Source organism: Rhinopithecus bieti, unplaced genomic scaffold (assembly GCF_001698545.2).
Source record: "Rhinopithecus bieti isolate Rb0 unplaced genomic scaffold, ASM169854v2 scaffold_73682, whole genome shotgun sequence".
Classification (NCBI taxonomy): Eukaryota; Metazoa; Chordata; class Mammalia; order Primates; family Cercopithecidae; genus Rhinopithecus; species Rhinopithecus bieti.
This window is the reverse complement of record NW_016829166.1, coordinates 1,017,464-1,034,811: the sequence shown is the minus strand read 5'-3', so window position 1 is coordinate 1,034,811 and position 17,348 is coordinate 1,017,464. Positions and strand designations below refer to the sequence as shown.

At 38.6% G+C, this 17,348-nt stretch overlaps 1 protein-coding gene across 10 annotated transcripts in view; it reads right to left on the bottom strand.

Annotated features, from left to right (window-relative positions):
- PTPRM (protein tyrosine phosphatase receptor type M) overlaps positions 1-17,348 on the bottom strand; it is a 797,738-nt gene that overhangs the window by 444,414 nt on the left and 335,976 nt on the right. For all 10 annotated transcript variants that reach the window (XM_017864681.1, XM_017864682.1, XM_017864683.1 and 7 more), the window contains exons 6-7: positions 15,287-15,461; positions 9,570-9,863 (exon numbers count right to left, since the gene is read on the bottom strand). In XM_017864681.1, the coding sequence (XP_017720170.1) occupies positions 9,570-9,863; positions 15,287-15,461 (469 nt within the window). The remainder of the gene's footprint in view (positions 1-9,569; positions 9,864-15,286; positions 15,462-17,348) is intronic.

Here is a 17,348-nt window from a genome sequence, read left to right as displayed (position 1 = left end):
AAAAATGTATATATATATATATATATATATTGCTTTGCTTAAACTGCAACTCATATGTGTGTCAAATGCAACCCAATCCATTCAGTTTAAAAGTCCTATTGAAAGATTTCACCAGAGGAGTGTGTATCCCTGGCAGTAACAAAACTTAATTTTGTATCAGCATTTAATAGTAAACCTACTTAGAATTCATTCAGGAGCCACCAGGTGACCAAAGTACTCTGCTAACAAGTTTTCCTGCTAACTACTTTAGCATATGTAAATTTTCCCAGCTGCATTATGAAGACAACGCTAGTACTGTTAAAACAAACAAACAAACAAACAAAAACAGAAGCATTAGGAAACTAGGAATAGGAAGGTTAACTCATTTGTTGAGAGTTTTCAGCTATTTGTGCCACAACCAACATTCACCCACCCAAGTCAGTCAGACTATAAAGTGAAGGAAGTTTCCCAGGGGAACACTGTCTCCTCTGAATGTTCACAAAGGCAGTCACAAAAGTATAATAAGCCTTTATGATCATTTAAAGCACTCAATTATGCTCCAAGTCCTTTCAAAACACATACGTATGCAGTACATACGGATTATGCATAGGACCCCAGTGTAGTATAAATGCTAACATAAAGACCATAAAATACAACCTCTCCACATTATAAATGTGATAAAGAATTAAGACATGTGCTCTAATAAAAAATTAATCATGTCATTATCAATAATTTTTTTCTTGTTAAATGTATGAGATTTGGGGGAAATTAAGATGGCCTGGGGTCTCTAAGAATTGTTCAAAGGAAATTTAGTAGATGTCTTCCTTTCCTAGGAGATACTGCTGCAGAATGCAGAGGCATCCTCACACATGCCAGGGCCTGGAGGACCACGCTCACAGCTGTAGCTGGTGCTCAGACAAGGACTCATACTAATAACAATCATGTTTTTCCCATAGCAAACCCCCTCTGACAGGGGGTCAGATGACCTGTCATATCCCTAGAACAAGGCAGCTGGTCAAGCCCCTCACAGACAGACACACAAAATACAGCCTGGAATGGTTCTGTGATTCTTCCCCAGGTTAGATGGCTCATCAGAGGGACAGCAGGGCTAGGCCACAGGTCCCCAGTTGCAATCTCCAGCTCTTTCCCTTCATTTTCCCGGCCTCCTCAGTGTATTCAAAGCTACACAAGAAGCCACTTACAAAGATTTCAAAAACAAGCCTAGAGGAAGCTGAGGAGCACTGTTAGCACACTCATTTTTCACAGCCCAGGGGCCTGCCCGACACCTTCCAGAAACCTATCACAACACTTCAAGAGTCACTGGATAACTCTACAAACTGCCCGCATTTTTTAGAGGAGCTTCTGAACCTCTCATGCAGAATTGCTCCTGCAGTTCTATTCTATACACTTCCGCCACTGCCTTAGGGTTCAAGCACACGGAAAGTGCTGAATCAGTGTTTAAGGGCAGCAGAACTTGAGGTTTAGGTATTAATTACAAAATCTCTGGGGCCTAAACATCTGTAGGAAGGGACTGAATATATTATAATAAAAAAGACACTGCATTGCTGGTATGTTCCTGTCCTATGCACACTGTGATGTGATCCAAAGTATTTGACATCTGCAGTCTAATAGGGAAGGTACTCCTCATGCCCTTTTAACGTTCATAATTTAAAAAGGTTTTTAATGGCTTAATGTATTCAAAATTCATGAAAATATGTTGCCCTTTGGCAGAGCTGTTTTAGAATTAGAACACTTTTAATTTTTTTCCCTGGTAAATAAACTTAAATTAAAAATAAATTATGCTCCACTCAATGAGGTCTTTGGCCTTTATTCTTTCCAAATAGCAGCCATTGTTAGATTAGCTCCCACATGGTCCCAGGTACCTGAGGGTCAGCCCCGTAAGTCCAGATACTTATTGCAATGCCAGTGATAATTCTGTACAGAAAAGACAAATACTACTAGGTTTGATTTAAGAGAAAATAAATCAGGTTTTGGCAGGGTTTAATTTCAGATTATTCACATTTCAACCAGAATTATTTCCTTTTTTCCCACGAAAAGAAACTAAAAATAATAATAAAAAAAAAAAGCAGCGAGGTCAGCCTTCAGCTGAATGCAGTCATGGTGCCGTCGGGCTCCATGTAATGCCCCCTTGCTAAGGAACCTGTCACTACTCATTTCCAACATGAGAATCTCATTCAGATATATTTAAAATGAGTCACTCTAGTGTTACCAGTAGGCAAACACAGCGAATTAATATTTCAAAACCAATATAAACCTAAATTTAGTGACATTTAGACTGGACCAAGTATGACAGAACAGGGCGTGCTACTACATAAGGCACAGTGAGAGATGATCTCAGCATATAAGATAAAAGAAAACACAACACCATAAATTTGTAGTTAGTACAAAATTCCCACAGTCAGGACTGTTGGGTCCTTACCGTGAAGGAACACTAATCCTTTGTTTATCTTCCATATGTACATATACGTTGCCTGTATATTCCCTCCCTCCAATACCCCCAAATATGTGTGTGTTTGCGTATGTTGCTTGTTCATAGCAGAACAAGGCAAGGATACAAGAAAGCTACACAAATACATCTGTTCAAGTGCAACAGTACGACTGTCATCACAAAAAAATAGGAGATTCACAAAACCGCATACCACAATGGGATAAGCAGACACGAACAAAGACTGAGAGGTGCAATGACTCCAAATAGTGGCAAGTATGTCCAATATCTTCCGCCACTGAAAATACTGCAGATAAAATAGCTATAACTGCATGCTATCAAAGCACCTAAATCCAACAAAATACATTTTAATGTAATACATATTCCAAGTTTTTATTACAGTTATGTAAAAAGCTCTAACTAGGCATATACTAGGCAGACAAATATATAACTCTATGCAGACAGACATTAAAACTCACTCTTAATCATTACAAAGATGCAAGTTATAAAAACACTATCGTTTTTATAAAACATCACATTTAAAAAAATGTGTATAATTCTTACACATCACATTTATTAAAGACTTCTAATACATCTCTCCTATTCCCAGCAAGCAGCAGGTTGGCTGTGGATGGGATGGCTCTGCCGTTCCGACAGAACATTTCTAGGATACCTGATCATACTTGGACTCCTCAGGAACCCAGCAGTACATGTTTTACCAGTAAACATCTCCCTAGATCATAAAGAAGGTGCATTTTCAAACTAAAAGCAAAGTCAGTGCTTACAGTCTCTAAGTAGTTCACAAAGAATTATATGAAACACACACATACAATTCAATTATCAGCATAATTAAAAAGGTGCAATCACACACATGATGACAAGGATAAACCTGGAGAGCATTATGCTACATGGAATAAGCCAGTCACAGAAAGACAAATACTGCATGATTCCACTTATAGGAGACATCTAACTAGTCAAATCCATAGAGACAAAAAGGAGACTGGTGGTTGCCAGGGTTATGGGGAAGGGGAGTGGAGAGTTAGCGTTTAGTGGACGCGGTGTTTCAGTTTGGGAAGATGTAAAGATTCTGAATAAAACTAGTATTTGATAGCACAACAGGATGACAAGAGTCAATAATAATTGTACATTTAAAAATAACAAAGAATGTAACTGGATTGTTTGTAACACAAAGGATAAATACTTCAGGTGATGGATACCCCATTTATCCTGATGTGACTATTACACATTGCATGCCCGTATCAAAATATCTCATGTAGCTCATAAATATATATACCTACTATGTACCCATATATGAAAAACAGATTCTGGAGACTGGCTGAATGTACTTAACATGATCGAACTATACACTTAAAACTGGTTATAAGATGGTAAATTTTGTTACTAAATACAGTAAAATTAATAAAAAATATCATCTCCTACCTCTCTATTCTCTATCCCTTCCTCTATTTTTCTTCATAACATTTATCATTTATCTGACACTGTATTGTATACACGTGTGTTGTGTGTGGGTGTGTGTGTAATATGTATTAGAGATGGGGTTTTACTATGTCAATGCTGGAGTGCGGTGGTGTGATTACAGCTCACTGTAATCTCCAACTCCTGGGCTCAAGTTATCCTCCTATCTCAGCCTTCCGAGTAGCTGGGACTACAAGTGTATGCCACAGTGCCCAGCTAATTATTTTTAATTTAATTTTTTGTAGCAATGGAGTCTTGCTAAGTTTCCCAGGCTGTCCTCAAACTCCTAGTATCAAACAGTCCTCCTGCCTTGGCTACACGTGTATATGTATGTTGCCTATATACTCCCTTCCTCCAATACCCCAAAATACAAAAGTCCTGAAGGCAGAAATCTTGTCACTCTACCGGCAGGGCTTGGAATAGTGTCTGGCAAATATGGATGCTCAATATGTATTTTATGGATAATTTTTTAAGGCACAATCATTATTTTTTCAAATATTTTTAGATATATTAATTCTAAAGAACACATTTTAGTTAAGCTTTGTTTCACTCTCACCAATCTTAATTGCTTAGTCATTAGTTTATAATAATCCTTCATTAGTTCCTGAGGCCAGTTATTAGCAAGCTACTTAACCACAGTTAACCAATAACCAGAACACATAAAAAGAAGTATCTCCAAACAACACATAAAAAGCCCACTGTGAAAATTAATCTAACATCATCACCCATTTCTTTGTTTCAAGTAGCTACTATTCAATGGCTTATGATATACAGTCTGCACATAATTTGAGAATATAGGATACATTGGAAATCACAAACTAAATTGCATTTTGTTTAACTGGATGCTGAAGTAATTTTAACTCTCTAAAGTTACCCAACTATAGCTGAACTGCAAAGTTGGAAAACAATTGGATATGTATATAAAGCTTGACGGAAGCTTCTGACTCTAATCACTTTTTACAATAACCCATATTGACAGAGCATTTTATCATTCTGAAAAATGTCTTTACAGATAAAATCTAAGCTGGTCTTCAAAACCACCTCTGATACAGTCAGGGCAGCTGTTGCTGCCCCACATTAGAGATGAAGATGTGGAATCAGGGAAGCTATGTGATTGGATCAAGGTCTTGCATGGAGAGCTTGTGCATATATTTGGAAATAATTTTCAGAAGCACAAGCAGCAAGAATTTTGGAATTGTGTTACAATACCATCCTTGCAGAAATCCAACCAGGTAATGAGATTGTGTCTACAAGCCACACAGGAAAATCAATTCCATTTCACAGACGATGGGCAATAAATAGTGATCTTGCCATTTTAATACAAGAAGCTAAATACAGTTTCATGGGTGTCATCAAAAAATGATAGGACAGATGTCACTGATGCAGCACAGAAATGAAAACAGAGCTTGGCCAAAATAAACGGATTTAACAAGATGAGAATGTAATGCACAACTGCAAGGAATTCTATCAGCTCAGATTTTACATTTCCCAGATAAGCAATATTTCTAAAACATTGGGTAATGAGGTTGCCAGTGTCTAATTCTTCTGAATGAAAACATTAAAAGACAAAAATTTATTAAGTGATAGTTAACTGTGATTGACCATGTGCTATATGTAAGCGTTTGTTTTAGGCAACTGATATTCATTAGCTCATTAAGGCTCAGAACAAAACAATGAAATACATATTATTATTATCATCACCTGTTTTATAGATAAGGCAACTCAGGCCCAGAGAGGGTTAGCAGTTTTTCTCTAGTCCTGTGTCCAGTGCCAGGCAGAGCCTAAACTAAAACCTAGGTGGCTGCTCCCAGAGCCTGTGTTCTCAACCACTGACTCTGGCTCTAGCACTATTATTTCATGAATTGAACTGATATTTTAGCACAAAACTCAGGCAGGAAATCTCAGAGTGAGTCAGTCCTTCAAATTTATTCTACTTCACTGTAGTAAAACTTACATGTTCTCCCCTTTGTTCAGATTTTGGAAACATAATCGCAGACCTTCACTGTCCAAAGAATAGTACTTGATAAGCATGATTATGGAGTATTTAGACAAGGATGAAATAAAAATGAAACTGAAAGACTTTCAGGGTAGAAATATCCGGTGGATCATCTCATCAGAAAGAAAGCAAGAAATGAATCACAGAATTTCATACTGAAGAGATCTTCAAGGTCAACCAGCTCAATCCTCTTCTGATTATAGAAATCACTTTCTACCATGTCAGGTTATGCTTGAACAAATCAGCCACAAAAAACTCACTCAGCTCTTGTCGAGTTTACACAGGTACCCTTTCCTCCCCATCCCCTCCTCAGTTCCTTCCACCATTCCTCATTTGTCGCGAAAGGTTCCATACCCTTTCCTATCCTGATTGCCCTCCCCATGGGCAAAATCTATTTTGTGCTGTCTCTCTTAAAAAGCAGGAACTAGAAATCAATGTGAGAATTATGGGAAGCCTAAACAGCACTGGTAGATTAAGGCTATCACCTCCTTCAATATGGGCATTTTGCTTTCCTGATGCAACCTAAGATTATTTTAGGATTTTTTTTTTTTTTTTTTTTTGGCAGGGGATGGTGAGGCACTAACATCACAGGGATAATTAATACAAGATGGATGATATTGCAGATTCATTTGCATTGAAGCCAAATCCTCAATCTCTTCTTCATACATATTGCTGCTAAATTGTATTACTCTAATTCGAAGCCAGTACTTGTGGCTTTTTTGAACCATACAGGAAGGGTTTAGATTTATTCCTATTACGTATCACCCTATTAGATTCATCAACCATTCGCCTCCCTGGCCAAGGATGTTTTCCACTTACTGCTGCAGAATGCTCCTGGTCTCTCCCAGGTCTATGAAATCCATGACCTGCTCTTTAGGTACTCTAAATGCTCACAGACCATCTGAGTAACACTTTGGGACTGATGCCAAATTTTCAGTCTATAATTTACAGCATCTTTTTCCCTTTAACTTGCTCCTGCTTCCCAAAATTCCACACAGATCATAAACAGTGATTACTGATATTACCTGCAGATTTTCTCAAAACCCCAGGTGAAGAAGGGTGAACTATATTTCTTTCTATAGCAAAAAGTCTCATTTGACTTCACCTTCCTCACCTTTCACTTTCCTCACCCACCAAACGTGCCTCACTCTCTTCTCTCTAACTTTGACCCTTTCACCTAACATATCTCCCTCCATTTTCTGAGGGTGGCTCCATGCCAGCGCAGGGCACAACCAGACCATGCATCACGAACAGCGCCAACTGCAGGCTGCAAACAGTTAAGAGGAAAGGGGGCATCATCATTAGGCTTCTTGGCTTAGATGAGGTTTCATACATCAAGGCACAGTGTGGGCCTACAAATATCAATCGAAAATTAGTTTTCATTTCTTAAAAATAACTGTCAATCTATTATTAAAAGTTACTTTATCTCTTTGAGTATTATCCATTTACACATCATGCAGCAATATCAAAAGGCTTCCTGAAAACACACATGCATTATAATCAGTGGAAATATATACAGCAATGTGTCAATAGCTGAGATGTACAGATACAAAACCAAAGGAAAAGGCAAAAATGTGTTTAAAAAAAAAAGAACAGGACTGGAAACATTATGTAGGTGGGGCTGCTAGTGACTAAAATTGAAACAGATCACATTCTCTCTCCAATCTAAACAACGAAAATCTCTTTTTTTTGAGATGGAGTCTTGCTCTGTTGCCCAGGCTGGAGTGCAGTGGTGCGATCTCAGCTCACTCCAAGCTCTGCCTCCCAGGTTCACGCCATTCTCCTGCCTCAGCCTCCCGAGTAGCTGGGACTACAGGTGCCTGCCACCACGTCTAGCTAATTTTCTTTTTTATTTTTATTTTTTATATTTTTAGTAGAGATGGGGTTTTACCACGTTAGCCAGGATGGTCTCGATCTCCTGACCTCGTGATCCATCCGCCTCGGGCTACCAAAGTGCTGGGATTACAGGCGTGAGCCACCGTGCCTGGCCTAAACAATGAAATTCTAACCTGTTTTTGGAGAGAGAGAGAAACCATATATTGCCATGCCCAAAACAGGAATTCTTAACACTAAAGTGAAATAACACTAAACTTACTTCTTACAGAGTGAGCTTAGAAGTGGAAAGGAGCTCACGTAGGCTTCACTTTCAGCATCTGCATTACGGGGATCAAAGAACCTGCCCTGGAGAATTCGTAAGGCAGTGGTAAAATAACAGATTTGAAACCAATGCCTACCGTGTAAAATGACGGAGGCAGTATTATCCATAGCTATTGTTTGCATTGCAACAAATGATAAGATAAAACCGTTTTACAAAGACAGAATGTAGTCAACTAAATAGAGGAGACGACGAGGTTTGAAGAAGACAGGAAGAGAAAGGATTGGGAAATTCTCCTTTCTCCTTAGAGCCACCACTCAGGGCTGTGGGAAATCACCAGTTCAAAACAGCAGGTCTTATTCCAGGGACCAGACTGCCTGCACAAAGGTGCCAGGAGGATACAGATGTGGGGTCTGAGAAACAGATGAAAGATGTATCCAACAGCAAAGTACACAGTCTACTAACCCAGGCCAGTCCTTGTACTCAATAGCATGTATCCCCAGAAGAAAAACGTACCTGTTCCCTTTTCTAACAAAAGTCTTTTTTAAAATACAGAATTTTCCACGAGCATCACACTTGTGGAAATACTATAATACAAATTATGAAGAAAAAATTTAAAAACAAGCTACAACGGTTAAGGTTTAATAATTTTTCTTACTCCTACCAGGTAGAGTCTGACTACGCTAAGCATTTTTAAAACTTAAGAAAGAAATGAAACATTGATAAATGTATTCTTATCTAATGCTATCTGAATAATTAACTAACACCATAACAGTTTATGGAATCTCTTCATCTCAGCACACAATTCAACACAGAAATTTCTCATTTACAAGATAAAAGAACACTTCAGTATCCCAATATACTGTTTCTCTCTGCTTCCTACCAGAGAGTAGTCATATGAAACAACACTACAACCTCGAATTGGGCAGCTTTCTTCAGGTTTTGATTTTTGGAAGATTTTACACTTCTCTCTCCATTAACCCTACTTTTATTTAAGTTGTGGAACGGGTTTAGCACAATTAGAAATTTATAATCTAAGAAACTAAAGACTGCACCCAGCACATAAATCACTCTTGCTTATGATACAAATGGGCCCAACACATCAGACAGCAGACCTTCCATCAAACACCCATCAATGAAAACACATCTTTAAGGCTATCTCTAAGATGGAATCTGTTATTCCAGAGCCCCTCCAGGCTGCAAGCACATTAACTGTGAACATAAAACAAAGGGGCCCAAATAACCAAGTCTGACCTATTAGAGGACATCATTAGAGTAGACAGTTTCTGTAAACTTCACGGACAATTCCTATATGAACTATGTGGTACTCAGAGTAAGAAGTAAATTAACAACAGGAAAAAGGGTGGGGGCAGGCTGAGAAACACCAAGCCTGGAGGTTACTGGTCCCCAAGTTCACAAGCTGTTAGCTGACTATTCACAGGCTAAGGGCATTTTCTGTTCATACACAGGTTTTGATAGAGCTAGGGGAAGCATGCTAGCCATCTGATCAACCCCAGTGCTGCCAGTTAACGCCCGGAGAGACAATGACAATGAGTTACAGGGTTCCTTATACTCACCAGCACACTTTGTTCTCGTCCTGAGAGCTGGCCCAGGAGAGCCAGTGCCACCCTCCCCTGGCCTCGTCAGAAGCACACTAATCTCATATTCTGTATCTGGGTCAAGGTGTCCAATTTTATAGCTCGTGGAATCGACTGGCTGCCGGTCATTCCAGCTCCCACTGGCCGTGCAGTACTCCACCTCTCGGGCCACAATGGGCCCATCGCCATTGATGGAGTTGGCGTTGAGCTGTATCCACAGGTAGGTGGCTCCTACGGAGGCGAGCTGAGGTGGGGCAATAGGAACAGGTGGTTCTGAAAGGCAAATCAGAAAGCTGTCTTTCAGATGCTTTGTCTTCAGTCTTAAAAGAGCTAAACATGCATCAATTATTAAAATATACAAGATAATAAATTTTGGGAATAAATTGATAAGAACAATTTTGTTTGGGTTAATAAGAAAAAACATGTTGATAAAGATTTTCACTGCATTCAAAGTTGTAAAATAAACCATCTTTAAACACATAAGCTTATTCAAGTAGGCATAACCCTAATTTGTTTAAGACACCGACCACTGTGCATAGCATATGCAAATTAGCATACCTGTTACTTTTTGTAATGGTGAATTAATACAGAAAATATTCTCAAGACAAAAATGCATTAAAGTGATGCCTGTTTTAGGATACTAATTACAGTATCTTGAGAGTGAGTCAGTTACACAGATATCAAAGGATTTTTTTTTTCTCACTAAAGTTAACTGGTAAAAGTTCTCTCAAGTAGTAGTATTTAAGCTCTAGGAAACATTCATTGGCAATCTCCTTATTGAGAATGTCTTCAAAATCATCAAAGGTATTAGTTTCTATATCATTAAATTGTTCCCTTATATTTATATTCCAAAGGTATCCCCACTTTAAAAACATGGCTGAAATTATAGTTTATCTCATCAAAAATACATTTCCAGGATGACTCGTTTTCCCAAAGTAACTATCACAATGAACTCATTCTGCTACAGGACAATTAAGCATTCTGGATAATGAAGTCCACCATTGCTGCCATTCAGGGAACTTCCAGTAATAAGTCTTACTAAAGCAGTGAATAGAAGGGAAAGCTCTGAAGCAAAAAACATACCATGCCCAGCTTGATAAAACTAAGAAATCACTAGCAAACACACTTTACAACCCAAGAAAGTCCCTCTCATTGTTTAAAATCTGAGACTGACTCTTTTTCTATATCATTGTCAATCTTATCATAAATAGTATTCCCAGTATATTAGTTAGATGCCTGTTGAAAGGCTCTCTAGGCACCAAATGAAGGTATTCCACATGCCGATGTCACTGTGGGTGATATCACACATGATAAATGAGATAATTGTACAAAACAACATATTTCTACCTGAATAAATCTCCCTCTCAGAAAAACATAAATCTAGTGATTTTTTTCAAAGACTGTATCTTTGGGTGGTTTGTGCCTTTTTGGCGTAGATTCTGTTTTAACTCCTCATTTTGCTCATACAAATGCACAGAAAAATAAAATCTGCTCTATCCTGTTACTGGAATACGCTGGCTTGCTCGCTGAAATTTCTGCTACCCTCTTGCATCCTCTTGCATGGCAGACATAGCTGATCAATCACAGCCATGTTTCCTGCTGAAAAGGACCTCAGGGAAGCTAGTACCATGTGAAGTTTGCACCTGAGATGATACCGGGTTAATTTCTAGACCAGCTAAAAACCAGCAACACTGGTTCCCTTTGTTGGGTTGGTTGTCTTAGTTCTTTTTTATATTCAAGGTGGGATGAGTCATACTGACTTGTTTAAATTGCTGGGGAAATCTCATTTGTTTAAGTCAAAAGAAGACACAAACTGTGAATGAATTTTACTTCAGAGTAGAACAATGTAAATTTACTAAAATATTGTTGCTGTTGTTTATAAACTGAAACTTTTGTGCTAGTTTTTCATTTCCTTAAACAGCTCTGCCTTAACTCACAATGATTTAACATCAATTCATATCATTAGGCGATTCCTTGAACCGAGACATGAAATGGGCCTTTTATGGTACATCCTAAGGCATTTATGTAGCCAGGCTGAAAGAGCAGTTAATTACTTTCAAGTTGCAAATGCTAGCAAGGGTTGCTGAACTGCCATTCAAAATAAAACTCAGGGGCAAAGTCACAAAGGGTCATGAGTACACTCACTCATTTAAGACATTGTTACTAGTATCCTAAATTAGATGGGACTTAAATGCATTTGTTTCCTGAGAATATTTTCTATATTAATTCTCCATTAAGAAAAATACCAGATATGCTAAATCAAATGAAGGATTCAACTAGAACCTGGAAATAATTGGGACAGACATTCAAAAGAACTTTTGGTTTACAGAAGAATCAGCACAAGAATAAGGCAACATTTAAATTTTCATTTTTACACAGAATCTTGCTCTGTCGCCCAGGCTGCAGTACAGTGGTGCCACCGTGGCTCACTGCAGCCTCCGCCTCCCAGGTTCAAGTGATTCTCCAGCCTCAGCCTCCTGAGTAGCTGGGATTACAGGTGTGTGCTACCACAGTTGGTTAGTTTTTGTATTTCTAGTAGAAATGGAGTTTCATCGTGTTGGCCAGGCTGGTCTCGAACTCCTGACATCAAATGATCTGCCAGCCTCAGCCTCCCAAAGTGCTGGGATTATAGGCGTGAGCCACTACGCCCAGCCAACATTTAAATTTTCAACAAATTTTCCCAAAGGGAAAGGATGAAAGAGGTAAAGAAGGAAGGAGGGAGGAGAGAAGAATCTTAATCTGTACAAAGTGATAAAAAGCAATTTAAAATATTTCTTAATTCAAGTGAAAGAACACCATAAAACTAATTATAAATCAAGCCAGTAATGAGAGTACTTACATGCACATAGACATATATCTAATTGATACACGTATGTAAATGCCTGATACATCAATAAATATGTCAGTATCATATTTAACTGTATGAAATATGTTTACAAATGAAATACAGAAATGTAACTAAGTAGGGTATTGACATATATGCATATATACATGCATTGTAGAGATTATATGAAATATTTTTATGTTCTTGGTTACCAAAAGTAGCTAGACAGGAATAAAGATGACAGTGATGGTTAGTCAATTAAAGGACTTGGTCTTTATTTGGGAGGCTGGCCACAAATCAGTGTGTGACCTTAAAAAGTTAAAACCTCTATGGACTTTAGTTTCTCCCATTTGTAAAACATCAGCACTCCAAAAACTATATGATATATAAAGAAGTATTAAATTATAGACAAGTGGCCTAAAACTGTTAGTGTATATTTTAAAGTAATTGCTTCAAGGTAATAACTTTATAAAACTAGTAGTATCTAGCATGCTATCTCATTAAAAAATATATGTATATACAAAATATGGCCATAAAATTATAATTGGAGAAAAAGTTAAATTCCGTATTTGAGTCCTAACTGCATGCAAATTGTCACGAGCTGTGGCAGTGTGCAGAAATGGAAATAAGTCCCTGGAAATTTTTATCACAGTGAGCCAAGATACTACTACACTGTCCTAAGACAGGAAAATATGGTGCACAAATATGAATACGAACCCATTCATTCCTTCTATTTATGTTTGCTCTGGTAGACTAGAAATCTATAATTCACTTATAACTTCCCACAAATTAACTTTTTCACAAAGGAATTTTTAGAGATACTACTAGATTTGCATCCCACTAATCAATAACATGGGTAGTGGCAGGTCACAGTGAAGCAGTATAGCAACGGAAAGAAAAGGAAAAATAATCACAAACAAATGAACCAAGATGAAAATTACATAATGGGAGTAATGATGATGATGATGAGAATGATGAACTCTAAAATGACAAAACAGTTTGTAGGCAAACTAGTGTCCTTTTTGTACCTCATGATGTCTCACTTGCCAGAGCACTTTCAAGAGGGTAGGGTGTGTACCGCAGGGAAGAATCTTAGTTTTGTTACAGACTTTAAACCTGAATATTAGGCTGGTTCAAGTCTCACCACAAATAAAAACATGTTAAGAATCTGCTGTGACAAATACATTATCCGAGTAGGTATCTTAATGTGCACTTCCTTATGCCGAACATCAGTCACTGCTGCAGATGATCAATTCTCGAGGTGGCCTCACTGGGGTGCACTGTCCCCCACAAGCTCCATGTGACTAACTCACATTGGCAGTGGTGATCCCACGACAGAGCACATGGCTGACACAGCTGGAGGTCTTATAACAGAGGCTGTGTCCCTGGATATTCTGACTCAAAATGGGTGTGGCAAGAGGGGGAAGGAGACAATAGGTGGGCAGGTATTTTATTTTCAAAAAGTTAGAAACGTAGTTCTCACATCCATTCTCCAGGGAAGACCACTGACAGACTGGATCAGAGAGAAGTTTATCCCTGTCCTCCTCTCCCTTCCCACCAAGGGCCTGTCAAGCACCCGCCACTCACTATGTACACTGTTCTAAGTGTCGTATATATAATATACACTTTGCATTTGATCTTCCTCATAGCCCTATAAGATAGATAACATTATTATCTGATATCTACCTTACACACAAGGAAACAGCAGCATACACAGGGCAAGCCAGCCCACATCCACATACCTAGTTCTGGGATTTGAATCCAGCAATCTTTAAAGCTGCCTATCTTGAGAAATGTGCAGATAAAAGCAATACCACATAAAAAACAGGCATTTTTTGTTTAAGAGACAGGGTCTCACTCTGTACAGGTTGGTTGGAGTGCAGGGGCACAATCACAGCTCACTGCAGCCTAGAACTCCTGGGCTCAGGTAATCCTCCCACCTCAGCCTCCTGAGTAGTTGGGAGCATAGGCAGTGCCACCACACCTGGCTAACTTTTTTTATTTTAAAAAAATCTTGTAGAGATGGGGGTCTCAGTATGTTACCCAGGCTGGTCTGGAACTTCTGGCCTCAGCTTCCTAAAGTGCTGGGATTATATATGTGCCATATTTAACAAATGCAGGGAAAACTTTTCTTAAAGCAGGCCTCATTCTGCTTTCCTAGGAAAAACAGCAATGGCTTGCCACAGGTTGTCTAAAAATGCCTCATGGTACACCTCAAAGTCGAAATTATCCTGTCTGGGACCAAAAATTGTCTTGGTGGCTTAACGCTATAAATTCCTCAGCCTACAAAAAACCCATTAAACCAGCTAAAAGAAACTTATTTCCCCTTTCTATTTTCCCTCATCCCCCACCTTCTTAAATATAATGACTCAATTTTTCAGTCATGCAAAATATAGTAACAGAACCTAACTGGAACATTATGAATGTTAACACAGTATTATCAATATGGCTTGTGTGATATGACTGAGCATTTTTGTACTGACACTGCTTCATTTTTTAACCACCCCACTATCATAAACACCCTGGCTGATGAATATTTGCATTTTAAGTGATTTTCTATGAGTAAAAAATTTTATTCCTTAAAAAAAAATTATAGGTTGTAATCTCTGTATATAGAGCTGGCAGAAGACTTTGCCAAGAGCACATTCATTATTATACAACTAAATCAACATAGATAAAATACATTTTTCAAAAATATTGTTCGCGTGCAAAATTTGTACTTAAAATGCAATCCATCAAAATAGCCTATCATCAAACCACTGTTCAGAAACAGACAAGGGTAAGTTTGAGCTTTAAAGGGATAATGAACTAACAGCCACCTAACATATCTACTTCAGAAGAATATTCTGGGGTTTAAAAACACATTAAATACCTTTAACTACCAACTCTGCATAGTTTGATATTCCAACACCTCCTTCGGTGCGAATCATGCAGCGGTACTTTCCGGCATCTCGTTTGGTGGTATTCACAACATTAAATGAAGCAATGAAGCGTCGGGAGCTGGTCACCTTGATTTCCTTCAGAGGAGCATCTCGCACATCAATGCCCTGTATCAAGAGGGATGAGGAGGACAAAAAAAAAGGCAATATAAGCTGTCAGAGCAAAACAGTCAGACACCCAATGGCATATTACCCATGCTATTTTCACGTAGATCTTGGTGCAGTTGTTTATTACCCATGGGCAGTTGTGCCAGGAGAACAGCTGAGGAGGAAACTAAAATTCTGCCATGACCAACACTTTAAAGACTGAGCAATGCAAAATTAAGTGTGAAGAAATTTTTGTTTTTGCCTCTTCAAAATATTAATTATGTTAAATTAGTGCAACTGGGGAGTAAAAATACAGAAAACTTGTTACTTTGTTCTCAAACTATGACCTTGTTCTCAAACTATCAACATTTGGTCTTATAGCACTTTCTCTTATTTTTATGCTTGACTAGGAAATAAAAGTAGCTCTCCCACTACCCTATTACTGAACTCATTTTATAAATGAAGTAATAAACATGGTATTAATAACAACATTCAAATATAAGTTAGGTTTTAGAGTACTCCCTGTTGAGCAGGACTAAAACAATATTTCGACCCTTTTGACTTTCTTCCTAGATACACAAAACTAAGCAGAAGTAGGTGCCTAGTAACTATTAAATGACATTCCTACGTAAAAAGAGAGGTTCCTCTTTACATCCCGTATCCCCAGGACCACATAAAGAAGGTTCCACAGCTGGGGCAGTTTAGTCTTTTATTATCCCCATATATTAAGTAACCCTTTTAGTTATGCACACTTGGAAATCCATTTTATGCTTCCAATAATTTAAAGCCTCCAAAGCAGGTTAGAGATTTTAGTTCTCTCTTGTGCGTGCCCTCGCTCTCACACGCTCTCTTCTCTCTCTCTCTCTCTATATATATATATAAAGTTTCTCACACCAACAGTCCCCCATAGACAAATATGAATATCCAGCCCTGAAAGCTGAAAACATGTGTGTGTGTATTTCATAATCAGGAAAAAAGGCTATCTTTAACATATTATTTATAAGTATTAGTAAAAAACAATGGACAAAGACCTCAAGGCTAATACATGACTATTATGCCAAGCATAATGCCCAAGCACTACATCCATTATTCACCCAGCAACCACTCTTGGCATCCCAACCAGGTGCTATCACTATGTCAAGACAGCATGATTACAATGGTACACAAAAGAAAAGTGGTGGCCAGGTTTATGGGCCTGCAGTTGTTTGGGGCGTATAGGTTTACAGTGAATACATCATCACAAACGATGGCCAGGGTGGTTTAGGAAAGATGAGCTGGCTAGTAGAAACCCCGATGCAGACCAACTGCAGATATAGTGGCTGTGGGAGGCTAGTCGGAGGAAGTGACATGTGAGTTGAGATCTGAAGGGTAAACAGAAGCTAACCAGGCAAAGGGAAAGGGTGGGAGGGGAAGAGCATTCTAGTTACAGGAAATGCTATAGGAAGCTCAAGATGGTGAGAAAGAGATGAAGGCTTTGGATGAAGTTAAGGCAGCCAATGGAGCTAGGGAGGTGGGCAAGCACCTGTGTACTCAGGGACTTGCAGGCTATATTAAAATGTTTATATTCATAGCTACGAAAATGCCAGCCTACAAAGGAATTGAACTCATCTGTATTACCCAGTGATATATATTATACAAAGTCCTTTAAAAGTTGTTATGTATGATGTTTTCATTGGCTGAATCTCCTAAGGGACACAAGTTTAGGAGTTAGCCTGACCAGCGTGCCAAACCTATAGTGATCATCCAGAGTGGTTAACCTTCATAGAGCCTCTGTTTCTAATCTGTAAAGAGGAGATGATACCACTCACTGTCACGGCTGCTGGGAGAACTCACAGGCATATGCAAGGACACAGGCATAACGACTGGCACCATGCAGCCCCGCCCGAGCACTGGAACACCTGAGGGATG